The 16,901-nt window shown below is 38.9% G+C and overlaps 1 protein-coding gene across 1 annotated transcript in view; it reads right to left on the reverse strand.

Moving 5' to 3' along the window:
* KCNQ5 (potassium voltage-gated channel subfamily Q member 5) overlaps nt 1–16,901 on the reverse strand; it is an 87,141-nt gene that overhangs the window by 42,817 nt on the left and 27,423 nt on the right. Inside the window, exons 4-5 of the mRNA XM_031552243.1 lie at nt 3,367–3,542; nt 2,820–2,945 (exon numbers count right to left, since the gene is read on the reverse strand). Of these exons, the coding sequence (XP_031408103.1) occupies nt 2,820–2,945; nt 3,367–3,542 (302 nt within the window). The remainder of the gene's footprint in view (nt 1–2,819; nt 2,946–3,366; nt 3,543–16,901) is intronic.

Genomic DNA, 16,901 nt, shown 5'->3' on the forward strand with positions numbered 1-16,901 from the left:
GCCTCTAAAAGCTTGAAATTTAAAAAGACAATTTATGCCTGACTTCCATGCGGTCTTTTCTTTCTTCTACTTCTGCCATCACAGAATTCAATCTGGGATTTGGTAGATATTCTGTGGTTAAAGTAAGAACAACTTTTGCAAATAAACAAATCAATGAGACTAAGCATTGATTTCCCCTAGAATGCCACAGAATCTGACCTTTTCAAAATCTGCATGTGGGTTACCCTGGCAGTAAAAACAACTGGTGACTAAGAAGCACGTTATGCATTTCCCACATACTGTTTTACATATTATACCAAAAATACTATTATTAAAATGGAAAAGATAATAGGTAAAGGGGAACATAGATTTTCAGTAATGTTGTGCACTTAAGTACATTAAAAATTTAAATGTATTCATGTCACACACTGGGAGAAAGAAGGAAAGATATAGAAATATACAATTGTTTTCAGGTTTTTGATTATAATTTGCTGTTTTACCTGCTGATGTCAAGAAAAGATTCCTATTTTCTCAGTTGCACTACTTATCTGACCTATGAGTCATACATTCTAGCTTCAAAGTATACAAAATATTTGAAGCACCACTTTGTACAATGATTACTTCTTAGCAGGGCTTTTCCTTAAAAAAATAACAGTCAGCAGGTAGTGCAAAAGTAAATTCTAAAACAAAGATCATACTCCTGCTGTTAGAGATGCTCAGGAGGAAGGATGTGGATCTGACATGAGCCTCAGTTGGATACTGGAGTTGAGGTCTGAGTTTGCTGAGTCTTTCCCATTACTTGCGGGTCTGTGTCCCCTCACCACTGCCTGCTGGCAGAGGGGTGCAATTCTGTGCTAAGCCCCAACTCTCTGCCTACCCAGTGCTAAGTCACACGAAGCTCTGCAGACTTATAGGAATTGTTTCCTGGGAAACTGAGTGTCTGAAAACAGACATTCTCAGACCCATGCGATACAACATCCCACCTGCATGACCAAGAGGGCTTCTTGCAGGACTCGCTGCGAAACAAAAAAGGAAAATTATGTTTGCAGACTACTGGAGACTGGGTACCCAAAGGGAAGGTCACTGGCATCTCAAGCCAGAAGCTTTGGAAAGCTGTAAGCCAAATCTGAACCTCAGCTTTTGGAGAAAGTGAACCTCCTTCTGCTTGGGATGAATTATTTCAGTTACAGACAGAAAACCCACAAAATAAACAGTTATGGTGAGACTGAGGGCAAAACCTGCTTTAACGACTTTAGCTAATGTGAATCTTATGTGCATTCACAATACAGAATAGAAGCATGTATGCTATTAGATATTTTACCTTGACACTCTTTAACAAGTTTCAGGAAAAATATTTCTGTCCTTTTGTAGATGTGCAAATAAGAGCCATTAGGTCTGGCTTTTCCTACCTCCCCAGTTTTGTGCATGAGTAAACAATACTAGGGAAGATATGTAACAAATGATTATTCCTAGGATGAACAAATTTCAAAAACATAGGCCAGTTATACTAATAGGAAATGACCCTGACCTTTGCTCAGAATGTAAATGAAACTTATTAAAAATACTTCTGAAAGATACAGTGCATTTTCAAAAAAGTTTTTGAATAGCTCTGAGTCTGCAAATACTACTGAATCCAAACAGAGTCCATTTTAGCAGAAGATCTGAGGTGAGAAAGCTTCATTTCTGCATCTCTCTGATCAGGAAAGGTGGCAGAGGCTGCTTCAGCTCTCATGCTTATCCCAGGAAAACTAATGAGTACTCTTGGTTATGTCAGCATTAATGATCTCACAGGCATCATTCCTCTATCCAGCCACTATCAGAGCTCATGGTGTTTGTTCTACTGAATCACAAGGACAAAATAAATAAATAAATAAATAAATCACAAAACAACAACCTCCACATTTTTTTTACTGCTTGGCAATAGCTCCGCAATAGGATTTGTTGGGGCAAGTAATCTAGCTGCTGTTCAAGTAACTCCCACATAGTACAGAGGTCTAGCTCAAGTAACTCCCACATAGTACAGAGGTCTAGCTCATTACAGAGCATATTTCAGAAAAAAAAAAGAAAAAAAAAGACAAGAAAAAAAAAAAAAAGCTTTACATTGAGCCATAAAAGTATAAAGCAACTACTTAGACACCTAGGTCGTCATTACTTCATTGTTCATTTAAAGCCTGGTTTATTTAAACATATAAGCATTCATATAATCCTCCTACTTTTGGAAAAGCAGTCAGGCATGTACTTACATCCCACAGATTTCAACAAAGTAATTGATTTGATAGTTAAGCAAGACCTTAAATGCTCAACTAAATCAGGGCTTTTACAACTGTAAAAAACACTGCTAAACCAGAATAGGAATATTTATTCTTGCCTTTTTGTCCTCAAGGCACAAGGAAGGAAAAAGAATTTCATTCTAAGGGCAGTGAAAAAACACTTCCTTTCACTGCAAAGCTGATGTAAGAATTTTATTCCCACTTCCCTGACACTTCCTGCTCTGCAGCTTACAGCTCTCATTTGGATCAAAGCAGCTCCTTGTGGGACATTACTACAAAATACATTACTGAAAAGATCTGGCTTAAAAAGTAAAATGCTTTGTTCTCTTGGAGGTTCAATGATCTGATTTGCAGCAGAAACTCATAAACAGCTGTTCTGTAGCATGGAGTAAAATGAACTATGGATGTACAAATGAATAGCTGGAGTAGGTGTAGGGAGACTCTGGGACCAGCGTTCTGCCAGTGGAAACAAATCACAGAATATCTCACTAAGTTAAAATCAACAGCAGGTGCAATCCAAAGCACTCTAGCATACTCACGAAGCAGTATGTATTCTTTTTGTGTACTTACTGTGCCCCACCAGAGAGCATCTGCATATGTGGAGAACTGATTATTTGCATCTTTTTCCACCAGATAAACCAGGAAAGATGAAAAGATGAGTACCAAAAATCCTATGTACCAGGCTGTGATTAATTCCTAGATAAAACAAAGCAGAGATTAATATCCATTTGAATGATTGAACAGAATGGCACTTCAAGAAAGACACAGTGAAAATATCTATATCCTTTTTTCGGCATTTGAGTAGTTAAAAGTCAAATGCTTCCCTGCTGATACAAATTTTCTTTAAAAATGGACCACTCCTTTGATGTGCTAGGAACTTCACTAGTATATGTAGAATTACAGTAGCACATCAAATCCAACATTTTCAACATGTTCAAAAACCTTTTAGTTGGTGAGACCATTTAATATGGCCTCACATAACTGTAGCAATGCTCAATACCACTGATGTCATTTCAAGAAATTCTAGATATTCTGCTCAAAATTGGTTAGTATTTATTCCCTTGGATTCTTGCTGAATCCATTGAAGACCTCAAAACCAGCACTTATGATTACATACCTTGCTATGTGCATAAACTACTGAACCTAACAATTTCCAAGTGCCTCCTCTTCGGTCCATGCGCACCATACGAAGGATCTGTAGGAAACGAAGACTTCTCAGTGCTGATGTTGCAAAAATGTTACCCTGAGTTTTTGCAGAAACAACTGCTATTGAAGCGATGAGAACAATGATGTCTGAAAGAAATACATTATAGAAAACATTAATGTCCATGTACCAATCAATAACATGTATTGTTATGAGCTGACTGAGGGCAAAAGAGAGGCTACAGGTGGAAATCCAAAACAGAGAATTCTGTTTCAGACAGGATGTGAAGTGAGGGCTGGAGTCAGAGTATGCCCTGAGAGATTTCTAGGGTGAAAACTGATGACAGTCATTTCGAAAACATATGAATAAGAGGAGCAGATTTGAAGGATCCTCATGTTTGAACTTTGAAGACTGGTGCAGTACCTGAACAAATTATGAATGCTTTCCCCTTTCACATAGCAACTTTCCTATTGAAAAGCCAGAAAAGGAAAGAAAAAAAAGAAAGAAGAAGAAAATAGAGCTGCCTCAGTGATGAGAGTCCAGTGGAATCAGACTTATTGGTTTCCTGTGGGTACAAACACTGTTCAGGCATACAGTTTCTGAACCCAACTCCTCTGATGTACCATTTCCTGGAAAGGAAAAAATATAGTGCTGGGCACTCAGAAGCATTCTTTTAGTTGGCAGCTTGGTAAGATGTTTTTTGCAGCCTAGCAAGTGTTAGGATTTATTTCTTCAGGTCACAGATTCAAACTGTGAGAGCGAGTTTGTTCTGCATGAACTAATCAGCCAACTGTCCTCTGAGCCAGAACAGCATTTAAAGGGAGATGAAAAGATAACAGTGAAGGCACATGGATACTGTGAGAAGGAATAATGTTCTTTTGTGATTATTGGGGCAGACATACTGGTATGCAGAGAGTGGAAAGGAACAGAGAAAACACGGTTACTTCACCACCTCATCATTAAGTTCCTGACCTTTAAAAGCTTAAAGTCTTTTTTTTTTTTTAACAAAGTACATGGTTTAAATCTTAAGATTTTGTGCTGTTTGCTTGTATGTTAATATGCAAGAATAAACTAAAACCATATCCACATACGAGAACTTCATGCTAACACGAGTTTTACTTCTTTTGTGTTAGGTATAACACTCACCTTGTGCCAAGATGGCTTTGCCATCTTACCGTACTATTAAGGGTACAGACACTTTTGTGGTTCAAGGAGCGTCCTGTAAAATTGCACAAATCCTTGCCACAAGCCAACAAAAGTTTACATGAGTTCAAAACCAACTGGATAATCTCATAGGAGAAAACAATCCAGGTCAAATAAACACCTAGACCCTACTTCTGGCTCAGGAAGTCTCAAAGTATCAGGCACTAGAGGCTGAGAAATATTACTGCATGCTTGTCCTCCTTGTGTGATCTTCCCTAACCACCCATTGCTGACTAGTGTCGCTGTTGGACAAGTACACAAGCCTGGACTGACCTTCTGCTTGTCTTCTGCTCTGACATTTTGGCTTCTACATAGATGGATCATATTTGGCTACCATAAGTTGGCTACTGTAAAACTGAATTTGCTTCTAGACGTAAATCTAACAAGTTTAGAGAACCAGAAATAGATAATATATCCTGGGGTGTCTCTGCACAGTGCAGAGCTCAAGAGCATAGTAATCAGATGCAGCTGGACTGGGTAAGAATTCAGAAACAGGATAATTGATTGGGAAAAGTTAAAGATGTCAACAATCCTAATGTGGACCATAAAAAGAAGTGCAGTTGGATTCAGCTCCACGTTGACATTTAAAGTCTTAAGTTGTGAATCAGGTGCCTATACCCTATGCAGCACAAGGCAATCATGCCAGCTAAGTGTGGTGTGCTAACCCTTAGGAAGGCTCGTGCTGACTGCTCAGCTGACTTGTGCTCAGGGCTTGGCAAAAGAGGATTGTTTCATCTGCCTGAATTTATTTGACCAGTGCCATCCGAGATGCCCTAAGGTATCTGAGACATCCACTAGGTCCAGTAGATATGCCCTCAGTCTTGGGAAGCCTGTGCCCTTCTGGAGAAGTAGCTGGAGAGCAGGGAATATCATGTAACAGAGGACACCTCTATTTATCCCACTGAACTAAGCCCTAGATCTTGTCCGACTGGAAGTATGGATGTGCAGCACATACATACCCACCTACAAGCAATCTTCTATATTTAGGAGTGTTTATCTGGATCTGAGGCTCATGTAGGGTGGGCAAAAAAGCTGTGAGCAATGTGGACTGTGTTGAAGAAGGAGTATCTCTGGTTACTAGAAGATTTAGCTTGGCTTGATCCACACTGCCCTGAGCACAGCACCAATATAACAGCCATTTCTAATTAGTGTGGGAAGCTATCAGCAAATCAGATATTTTCAAAAAACAGTGCGCACTCCAGAAAAACAGTCTTACAACTTGGAAAATATCATCCAAATATTAGGAATTACGTTTTTGGTCCAGAAATGATTTATGTGCTTTCGGAGAGTTTTGGTTTCCCTCAGCTGCTTTCAATGTGACTTTTTTTTTTTGAAAAGCAAATGATTTGTCCCTTCACTTATTCTTTCCCATACCAGGAATTCTGGCAGCTTTTGTTATAACAGTGCAAAAAATTCAGATTAATTCTCTGCTCCCAGCACTGCACAGCATCTGTTGGGAACACTCTGTCCTTCTGCCCCACCGAAGGTCTCTGGTCCCTTCTGACCATGTGAGATGAAGAAGCCAACAACAGCGTAGCTCATTTCTCCCTCTCTTTAGTATTGGTCCAAGGGAATTACCAACTCATATAGACCTTTCAAGATGGAGAGCAGAGAGGAAGAGAGGCAAAGTGGTGAGAAAGGCACGAGGGAGCGGGTGAACAGAAAATGCATGGACACATGCTTAAAAACAGTTGGAGGAGGGAAGAGAGCCTTCCCAGTCTACTGGTGTTTCTTTCACACATTTCTCATTTTCTTCACCTCTTCACAATACACTCCTCCTCCAAAAAACCTCCTCAGGCTGGGAAGGAAAGAGTGTGTCCATTTCCAAAGGCAGCCTTCCCTGGCTCTGTTTCCTCGGAGGCAGGCAAGCAGATTATTTCAGTGTAGTGTTCCTTGCCAGGAACAGGTGTAAGATAAATCAAAATAAACCTCTCCTGGAATGAAAACAGAGTCCAAACAAAAAGTTGCAACACTTCAAAGTCACTTCTGAATATGTTAAAATTGCTTTCTTATCTAAGCACATCTGTACTGGAAAATTAAAAGTTGAATATGATTCTTTCCCGATAACATTTTTATCCAGCATAACTCAAGTATCATTTCTTCTGGCTTATAGGTAAAATCTCCGTGGTATTTCTGTATTTTAAGAAGGCTTTAAGAAAATTCTATCAATATTTTCCTCTTATCTTTTAGAGATAAAACTGGAAAATCAGAAACTAAAAAACAAAGCCAGAAAGTGAATTACAGGCAAAATCTTAATTTTATAGAAGAAAATAGAAGTATTTTGATTAACTGAGCTGGGACTAAAGATTCACCCTATCTTGCTGTAAAGCACCAGCAAACACTGGAATGTGAATGAATAATGGGCAATATAGTTCAGAACATCCCTGTCATGACTTACTAGAAGAACGAATGTTCCTGAAGCACACTTATTTCTTTGATTTATTTCAAGCTAATATTTTGGGATCTTTCAAAATTTTAAGCATCTCCTCAGCTATGAGGTGGATTTTATTCAATATTTAGAAATATCTCTTATATTACTATCTTTGCAGACAGCATCCTCCCTCATTAACTCCAGTCTGAAGTTCTGGATCTTCTTGGCAACTTTAAATTTAATTTCAAATTAAATTTCACGCAAAGTATTCTTTCATTTCAGACCTTTCATCTAGTACTGCTCAAAATTCCCAATATTACATAGAAGCTTTGTTAATAGTAACGTGGTAAAAGCTTTTTAATGTGACAGTCACTATGTTAACACTTGATGGGCCCAGAAAAAAAGAAAACTGATGATCCAGAATGATGCATATAACATATTATATTTTTATATATTGTCCAATCTCATTAAAATAGTGACATGTAAGTAAAGACAAGTGACCAAAGCCCAGTAATGCAAGAACATGAAATGCAGTTATAGCTCATGAAGGATGCACCAATCTGAGTTCCTCACTTCACAGAGGAAGTACTTCCAGTGGTCATGGACTGATCGGGAGATTCCTAATTATAAAAAGAGGCCTCACAAATAATCATAATGGGTTGTTTTATTTGTCATGGCTTTTCCAATACGGTCCCTACTGTGAGCTTATTGCATGCTTTAAAGTTTTACAGTACCAGTTACAAAATTTGATGGGAACAGATAAAAGGCTGAGCATGGAAACCTTAGTAAAACATCCCAAAGCCTTGATATGGCTTGAGAGCAGCCCTGAGGAGAAGCATTTGGAGTGTTGGTTGATGAAAGATTTAACATGAGCTGGCAATGTCCACCTGCAGCCTAGAAGGCCAACTATATCCTGGGTTGCATCAAGAGAAGTGTGACCAGCAGGTCAAGGGAGGTGATTCTGCCCCTCTACTCTGCTCTCATGAGACTCCACCTGGAGTACTGCATCCAGTTCTGGGGCCGCCAACACAAGAAGGACATGGAGCTGTTGGAGCAGGACCAGAGGAGGACCATGAAGATGATCAGAGGGCTGGAGCACCTCCCCTACAAGAACAGGCTGAGAGATTGAAGGCTTTTCAGCCTGGAGAAGAGAAGGCTCCAGGGTGACCTTAGAGCAGCCTTCCAGTACCTGAAGAGTACCTACAGGAAAGCTGGGTAGGGACATTTTATAAGGGCATGTAGTGACAGGACAAAGGGAAATGGTTTTAAACTGGAAGAGGTTTTCCTCTTCAGGGAAGAGAATTAGACTAGATATTAGGAAGAAATTCTTTACTGTGAGGGTGGTGAGACACTGGAACAGGTTATCCAGTGAGGCTGTGAACGCCCCTTCCCTGGAGGCACTCAAGGCCAGGCTGGATGGGGTGTTGAGCAACTGGTCTAGTGGGAGGTGTCCCTGCCCATAGTAAGGGGGGATAGAACTAGATAATCTTTAAGGTCCCTTCCAACCCAAACTATTCTGTAATTCATTCTATGATTCATATACCATCAGGACAATCTCTAAAGTTACAGAAATGATATCAGGATGATGCTAGGAAATCATAGAAGCATAGAACAACTTGAGTTGGAAGGGACCTTTAAAGGTCATCCAGTCCAATTCCCCTGCAATTAACATGGAAAATGTAATTAATGACCATCCCTCACCTACCCATAGCTCATATACATACTCAAACTACTATCAAACCTGCAATTTCTCTCTTTTTCTTGCATCTTGTTTAAAATATAATGTAATAAAAAAATAGTGTCAGCTTTTTCTGCACTTAATACGTTGTCTGCATTTAATACTGATGGGTTGGAATGTCCTTTCCTTCTAAATAAATATACCAATTTTAGCCAATACAGATTAAATGGATATTGCAATATTTTTTCACTGTCTTTATCAGAACAGAAAATGAGCAGCATTTAGTCATTTCAGAATCATTCCTATATCTCCAAAATAGTATTTGCTATAAATTCACAGAAAATGCCATGAGTTTGCACTGTTAAGAATATGCAGAAACTGCAATGGTTGTCAATTACCATGTCTGTTCCCACTACAGAACAGAGATGCACTGACCTAGGACAAGAGTAGGATATATCTGCTTCCAAAAATGCAGGAACAAGAAGAATATCTGAAAAATGTAGTTTATGTAGCCTTCAGCTTTATTAACACACAGAGGAAATTCACTGGCAACTGTGTAATAATATTTAGGCTACACTTAGGATGTCCTTGTAAGGCTTACTTTCTTGGTCGAGAGTTACTATTTATGAGCTGGAGAGGTGTCTTCTAGTGGTCATTTCTCATGAATAGTTCTCAGTACCATTAATTACCATAAATTTCAAAGTTACTCATGATAAAAAAGCAATTTAATCCTGTGATGTAGCTGCTGAGCTCTATAATCTACTGAGAGCATCAAGCATATTTTGAAGTCAACTCCAGATGGTGACAACGGTACAGGTTACACTCATATATGCATACTGTAGCACAGTAAGCAATTATTCCCACTTGCTAAGGGTTTAAAATAAGTTTGAACCCAGACTTACGACAACACCCATATAGAAATAATTACTATAGAAATCATAGAAATATACCGGTCCTTTCAAGTGCTTATTGCTATTATCAGAACTCCCTTCAATTTTTTTTCTGCAACAATCTCCATAGCTAGTTGGCTGGGGCCTGAGAGTATCATTTAACCAATGTAGAAACGTACTTCGAATTTTAATCGGACACTTTGGCACACAATTAACACAACACACATTCTGGAGCACTATATTCCAGCATGCCACACTACAGAAATATAACAAAAATATTTTCAGTGGGATCTATCCTATACTGATATCAATTGGCTGCTTAAGGCAGTTAAAGTATAGCCTAATGATTTACACCTGCAGCAGTAGAGGAAAATAAGGTTTCTTTTTTTTTTTTTTTTTTTTCTAGATTCTTAAATTTATATAAACTCATCTCCAGGAACAGCAGACTTTTTCAAAGCCAGTAACGTATCCAGTCTTGGTGTATTTTATGCTCCTGTAGGTTTGCTTAAAAAATAAAAGAAGACATCCACAGAGATTAAGGCAGGCTTCTGAATATCCAAACAGAGGGGCATTCAGAGAGGAAAATAATTGTATCATTATTCATTGAGCACTTGTTGAGAAAGGTCACAGAATGGAAAAGGTCATCTCAACTGGCTACAAAAATGCTTTTAGCTTCAAACAAGGGATTAACCACTTCCCTCTACTGGTTCAAGAAGGCAAAGAACAAAATCCAGCATTAGAGCATGATGCAATAGTTAATTTGTAAAGAGGCAAACTGCAATGTTTTTGCCAGGTGGCAGTTCCTTTGCTCTGTGAATAGTCCCACTGCTACAAAATCAGAGGGATATTTCACATAGTTAAAGCAACAAAATCTGGCCTAACATGGGTTGAACTTCCAATGACCCCCTCTAAACATTAACCTCAGAAGTCAAGAATTTTCAATATTTTTATCTTAAAAAGATGCAAAATCTTTATTGGAAAATAATTTTAGGATTGAATTTGGAATTAAATCTCCAAATAGAGAGGCAATCGATACCATAATAAGAGAGCTGATGGATGTTATCATAGTTTTTTAATTGTCGCATTGGAAGGAACAGCACTATTGATAAAGCCCAGTTCATTTTGTAGAAGATTGTCAAAATCTGCAAACTGGATTTTTGGAGACTATTCTGGAGACATACAGTCTTCTTAGGTTACCTGAATTTGCCCTCTGAAAAATGATATGATGTTGTTTTTAATCCTATAAAAAATCATTTTGATGTCATCCATTGAATTATATTTCCTGAACATCTCTAGAGCAAATGGGGAGGGCAGGAAACTCCGTTCTGCACTTCCCACAGAAAACCTGAGCAAATTTGCAGAAATAAGATTTCAGCTTTGAAACAAACAAACAAACAAACAAATATAAAAGCTTAACCATCATCATTAACAATAACAAAAAAAAACAAAAAAAAACAAAAAAAAACAAGCAATCCAAGACACTCTTGAGTTTTGAATACACTAAAAATAATGGTGCTTAATATATTGAGTCCTGGCAGAATTTGCTTTCAGCAATGTCTGAATATAGGCTTTTCTTTTCTGGTCAGAGACCAGATCTCTCTGCTTGGATGCCAGACAGGTTATGATTAATCGTCACCTACTAGTAAAAATAATTGGCAGGATATCTTCAGGAAATTCTTGGGATAGATGATGCTGATTTTTGCAGATGTTGTTGTCACTCCAGCCAAAAGGTCTTTGGGTTTTCAAATATATGACATCTCTGGATGGAAACTGTCTTAATTATCCTTGCTGGCAAAACATGTTGGTGATTTTGCTTCCTGTTGTAATTGTTTTTCAAGATGTGAAACTACTTGATATTTTTAGAAGGAAGAAAATGAAATAGGTTTGTCTACCAAGATCCTTTTCAGAGATAAACAGATGAGTGTGAAAATTGATTTTTATTGCTGTAGAAAAACAGGAAGACAGGACTGCATGGCAACAGTAGACAGAAAATTAAGAAGTTAGACAAACGTGTAATACTCTCTAAGCACTGGAGTGAAATTTAAGAAAAACAGAAGTAACAACTTCTACTCTACTGATCTTTTTCTTCTTCCAACAATGGTTACATTAGTCACCGGCTTTAATTCTAAGCAGTGCACTAAAGCTGATCTATGCGTGCAAACTCAGGTTTTCTTACTCATCAGCTGAGCCTTACCCCAGAGACAAGATCAAAAGAGACTAATTGTCTTGAACCTTTCTCTTCATCTCTATTTTTCATTTGCAATGTACTGGAATCATATGAGTAAGCAAATTATTTTAATGTGAAATGAAAGTGGCTTCCTGGAAATACGGACATTTCTTTGGAATACAAGTTATTTTAACAGAGCCAAAGTCTGTCTGTTTAGACAAGCAGCTCACCAGTATGTAACCTTATATTTTGTGGCTGAAAGAAAATAGTAGGAATTGATATTACTTATGATAAATTACATTAGAATTTACAACATGCATATAAAATAACACATGGTGTTATTTATATGATGTATAAAATCTAGATAATAATGAAATAATAAAAATGAAGTGTAACAGTATAATACAAATAAGTAATATTTCACGTATTTTCAGTGCCATGGAAAATAAGCACAGTTAACAATCTCAGGTACAGTGTGGAGCCAGGAGTTGGACTTGATCCTTGTCTGTCACTTACAACTCAGGATACTCTAAGTATGATTCTATGATTTCAGGTTGTGGCCCAGGCTTCTATATGCATCAACAGAAAATAAGAAGGGAAGTGGAATGGGGAAACACAAAACAAACCTGCTATAAAACTGCTGCTAAACATTTGAAAGCTGGCTCAGCATTTGAAGTATTTTTTCACTCCATTCTAAATAAAAATGATTATCTTAAGATTTCTTGCTTTAACCACAGGAAACACACACTGTTTCTACACTAGGGAGGAGATTATCTCAAGTTTTCTCTATATACAAATACCCCAAGCAGCATCAGTGAATCCCTTTCTTCACAGGCATCTTAGTCTATCTTTGCTACACCTTGAATAAAACCCTTTGCCATACAATGTAGTCATATGTTGCTCCCAAACCAAAGGAAATTAAATTGGAAACAAGTCCAAGTTACTCTTTAGCAAAGCTAACAAAATACAAATTTGGCATCTGTAGGTAAAAAAATTTCTGAAATATAAAAGCAAGGAATATTTCCTAAAAATCAGTATTGGATGTGATTATTTTTTGACAGAAATACAAAATATTCCTTCATAAAGATCAAGAATGAGGAAGATGGGTCAGATTTTTATTTTAACATTTTAAATCAAGGTTTCTAATAAGAAACTAACTTAATTCTCAAACATGGATCAAGTGATATTATTCATTAAGATGCCCATGAGCTAAAAGTATATGCTCACTGCTACTGTGTAAAAGTAGCACATTTTCAAGTCATTATGACAAATGTATAATAAATAATGTCATTTTACCTTTTGTTATAGAGAGCCAAAATACTTCTCAGTGGGCTAAGAATCACAGTAGCTCAACAATGGGTCCAGACGAGGACCACTAAGAAGATCAGAGGGCTGGAGCACCTCTCTGTGAGGAAAGGCTAAGGAAATGGGCTTGTTTAGCTTGGAGAAGAGAAGGCTCTGGGGAGACCTCATTGTGGCTTTCCAATACTTAAGGGAGTGTAAAAACAGAAAGAGGAAAGACTGTTTATGAGGGTAGATAGTGATAGGACAAAGGGGAATGGTTTTAAACTAAGATAGGGGAGATTTAGGTTAGATATTAGGAAGAAGTTTTTCACTCAGAGGGTGGTGACGCACTGGAACAGGTTGCCCAAGGAGGTTGTAGATGCCCCATCCCTGAAGGCATTCAAGGCCAGGCTGGATGTGGTTCTGGGCAGCCTGGTCTGGTGGTTGGTGATCCTGCACATAACAGGGGGTTGAAACTACATGATAATTGTGGTCCTTTTCAACCCAGGCCATTCTATGATTCTATGACTCTAAATACTGAAATTTAAATTTTTGATTCAGTCCAGATAGGAATAATGACATCAAATGTTCCCACATTTCTCCTTTGTAGAGTTAGCAGTTAAGGTTCATAGCACTGTAGAGTATACGCTCTTTCTGTGGACTGAATAAGTACTCAGCAAACATCTTTATAATTATTAACAGCTGGCTCAATAAATCTTAAGAAACCAAGGGCCTCCTGCAAGCTAAGATTAACTTCAATTACCAGCCTTTCATGGATTTATACTTTATTAGCCTTCTCCAATAATTGATCCTAAGGTTATTGATATGCATCTGCCAGAAGGAAGACGGCAACAATGATTCAGCCTGAGCTTTATTTGGCTTTAAGACAGGCCAACAGAAAGATATTTAAAATTCTATCTTTGGCGCTGTTCACCAGCCCAGTTTGTATCCAACCAAGGACACAAACCACAAGTAACACATGCAGCTCCTTTCCATAAATCCTCACTTGCTCTGCTCAGTAACTGCTTCGTGCCAGAGAAATTATGCCCTACAAACACTGGGAAAGCAGTGTTGGCCACTCTACTATGTCTAAGGCTTTCCCCTGCTCGGTAGCAGACCTTCCTGAAAGGGGTGCTGCTGCTGTGGAGGAAAAAACAGTGAAGACTTCTGGAGGGAAAGACAGCAGGACGGAGGGTGAGACACACGCCTGATAAATAACCACACTCATTAAGTCAGACTGTAAAAGATGGGCATAGTTACAAGCAGGAAAAATACAAAATAACTGCAGGCATGGCAAGACGTGCAGTGAGAGAGGACTAAATAATTCAGGAGTAGTTAGTCAGAAGACAAGTATGAGATGGCAGATAGAGGTATGCAAACTAGCAAAAGACAAGAAGGCCCGGTGGATGCCTCCTAGTTACTCTTCCTTATAAAAATGAGATCAAAAGACAATTCATATCTGATAAGAAACAACAAAACATGCAATTAACCTATAAAATTCATTGCCATAGGACGTAAAAGAATAACGAGAGAAAATTAATTGGACTGGATGTTTCACCATGGAGCACTGGAATTAGGTTTTCAAAAATTCCCATATAAGCGTGTGATTGAGCAACAAGTATGAACAACCTGCTCAGGGGATACTGGCAGCTGCTCACATGAAGAAAAATACCAATCTGGGCTTCTGCCTTGCCCAGGCCAGCAGGGAGGCAGTGCTCTCTCTGCACACTGGGCTCTCACAACAAGGCACTAAGAAACGTACAGGACCCACCCTTGCATGTTCCCAGGTTGCATTTAAAGCAAAGGCAGTGCAGCAATACAGGAGAGGAAAGGCCAAAAACCATGGGAACAGAAACTGAAAGTGAAAGCAGACAGACAAAAAACATCAGGGGAAATAAGTGTTCTCTGGGGGAGAGGAAAAGTCTGTAGGTAGAGAGGAAGGGATATAGGAATTTATTCTCCATTTTGCTGAGGGGGAAGCAGGAGATGCTCATGACCTAGCTGAACTATCTACTGCGCGTGCTGAAGGTAGGAAGATGGCCCCTCTGTGTCACCTGGAAGGGATGTGTTTTTCTGAGCCTTCCAGAGGCATGCACCTCTCCCTTCTGACTGACTGATCACAGCTTGCATTCCTAACCTACACAGCCACCCCGAATGGCTGCACAGGCAGAGTGAATACCTCCAGGGACTTCTCAGTTTCCATAAATACAGAATTTACTGCATTTTCCAGACACTTTATCTCCAGGAACCAAGCTGCCTGTATTGGTGGGTGGGAAGCCCATGAAGGACTATGGTGCTAGCAAGACTATTTCTGGAGAATACAAGTGCTATAATCCTGAAGAGAAGCAGGAACGAGCACAGTATTAGCTCCAGCTTTCTCAAATTCTCCCATCTGGCTGGAAGGGGTTGCTGAATAGCTCAGGACTGTATCTGATGGTCTTTGCAACCTGCCACTTTGTTTGGGGTAAGTGCAGTCCCTTGGGCACATCTGAAATGAAGCAGTTCCAAGAGTGGGTCTCAGGAGCAGGCTGAGGTGGCAGAGGTGGGCCTGAGTCATGTGGCCGTTCTATCCTCATGGCTGCTCTCCGAGTGTCAAAGACCCCAGGATAAGGTGGCATGAATGGGCCACTATCCAGAGTTGCCTCTTTCTGTGGTGAGAACAGGTGACTCTGCCAGGCAGTAATAAGCACTTACACTGTTTTGGAACTGATGTGCTGAATTAACATAGGTCTAGTGGACACGTTCCCTAGATTTCCCGTAGACAGCACTGTCATTTCTCAGTGGAAATGTAAAATCTTCACTTTGGAGAGTTTAAGCAAAATCTTAAAGGTAAAAAAAGTGTAATCTTTCTTTAAGAGGAGACTTCATGTTCTAGCATCCTGGTGCTGAGGGGTGAGTAGAGAAGAGAGGAAATTAATATATGCAGGACATGCCCAACTTGCTTTCTAGAATTATGCAAATATTTCTACATAACTGTATTAAACTTAGGATATATTAAACTCTGTTACACAATGAAACAATGTTGTCACATTGTAACATTCTTCCTAATTGCTCTATTTAACACAGCAGCTATAAAAAGGAGAAATTTAAAACCTGTATTTTTTCCTCCTGTATACAAGTTCTTTTATTTTTTTTTCAGCAGCAATTTGAGGGCAACCATGCAAGGCACAATCATTAAAGAGATTGTTGTAATTCCCACTGGACTATTGTGCCCATTAGGCTTCCAGTCCTTTGGCAGTGCTGGTGGCAACACACAGCTCTCCACAAGAACATAAAAGAATGGAAACATCTGTGGAAACCAACATTCTTCAAGCCTTCTAATCGCTTACAAGCTTATTGCAAGGCTGGATGAAGACATCCAGCAATCAATTCGACTATTCTGAATGTAACACTTGGCAAAACTTGCATTTGTAAGCCTGTATCTACAGTCTTCTTTTAGCTCACACTGGCTCATGCACTGATGACCTGAATAGAAATAGATCAGTCTTCACAAAAGGCAGCGATAAAGCCAAAACATTAAGCAGGTAACAAGTAGTAATAATAATGATAATGCAACTCAAACTAAAAGCACCAAAGAGGCTGAAAGTCATACAGCAAACGTAAGACAGAAGCACATTGCCTGCTACTGTATGGTGCAGGGTGAATATAAAAGAAACAAAAGTGTGCACAAAGGTTTGTCACTATACTTCCCCTATTCCCATATTGCTGTGAAACCATTCTAGAAAGATTCCTTCAGTACACGTCATGCAGATAATCCTCCTTAGACTTCTTTACATCAGTGTTCAGAGTGTGGGGATACGATATCATATGAGAAAGGCTGTATTTTTTTTTCAGCAAACACCTGCAGGAGTAGTTAATTGTGGCTCAATGAACTGACATTTGTCTGATGTATCGTGCCAAGGGATTAACACTGAC

The sequence above is a fragment of the Meleagris gallopavo genome, chromosome 2, assembly GCF_000146605.3.
Source record: "Meleagris gallopavo isolate NT-WF06-2002-E0010 breed Aviagen turkey brand Nicholas breeding stock chromosome 2, Turkey_5.1, whole genome shotgun sequence".
NCBI classification, from domain to species: Eukaryota; Metazoa; Chordata; class Aves; order Galliformes; family Phasianidae; genus Meleagris; species Meleagris gallopavo.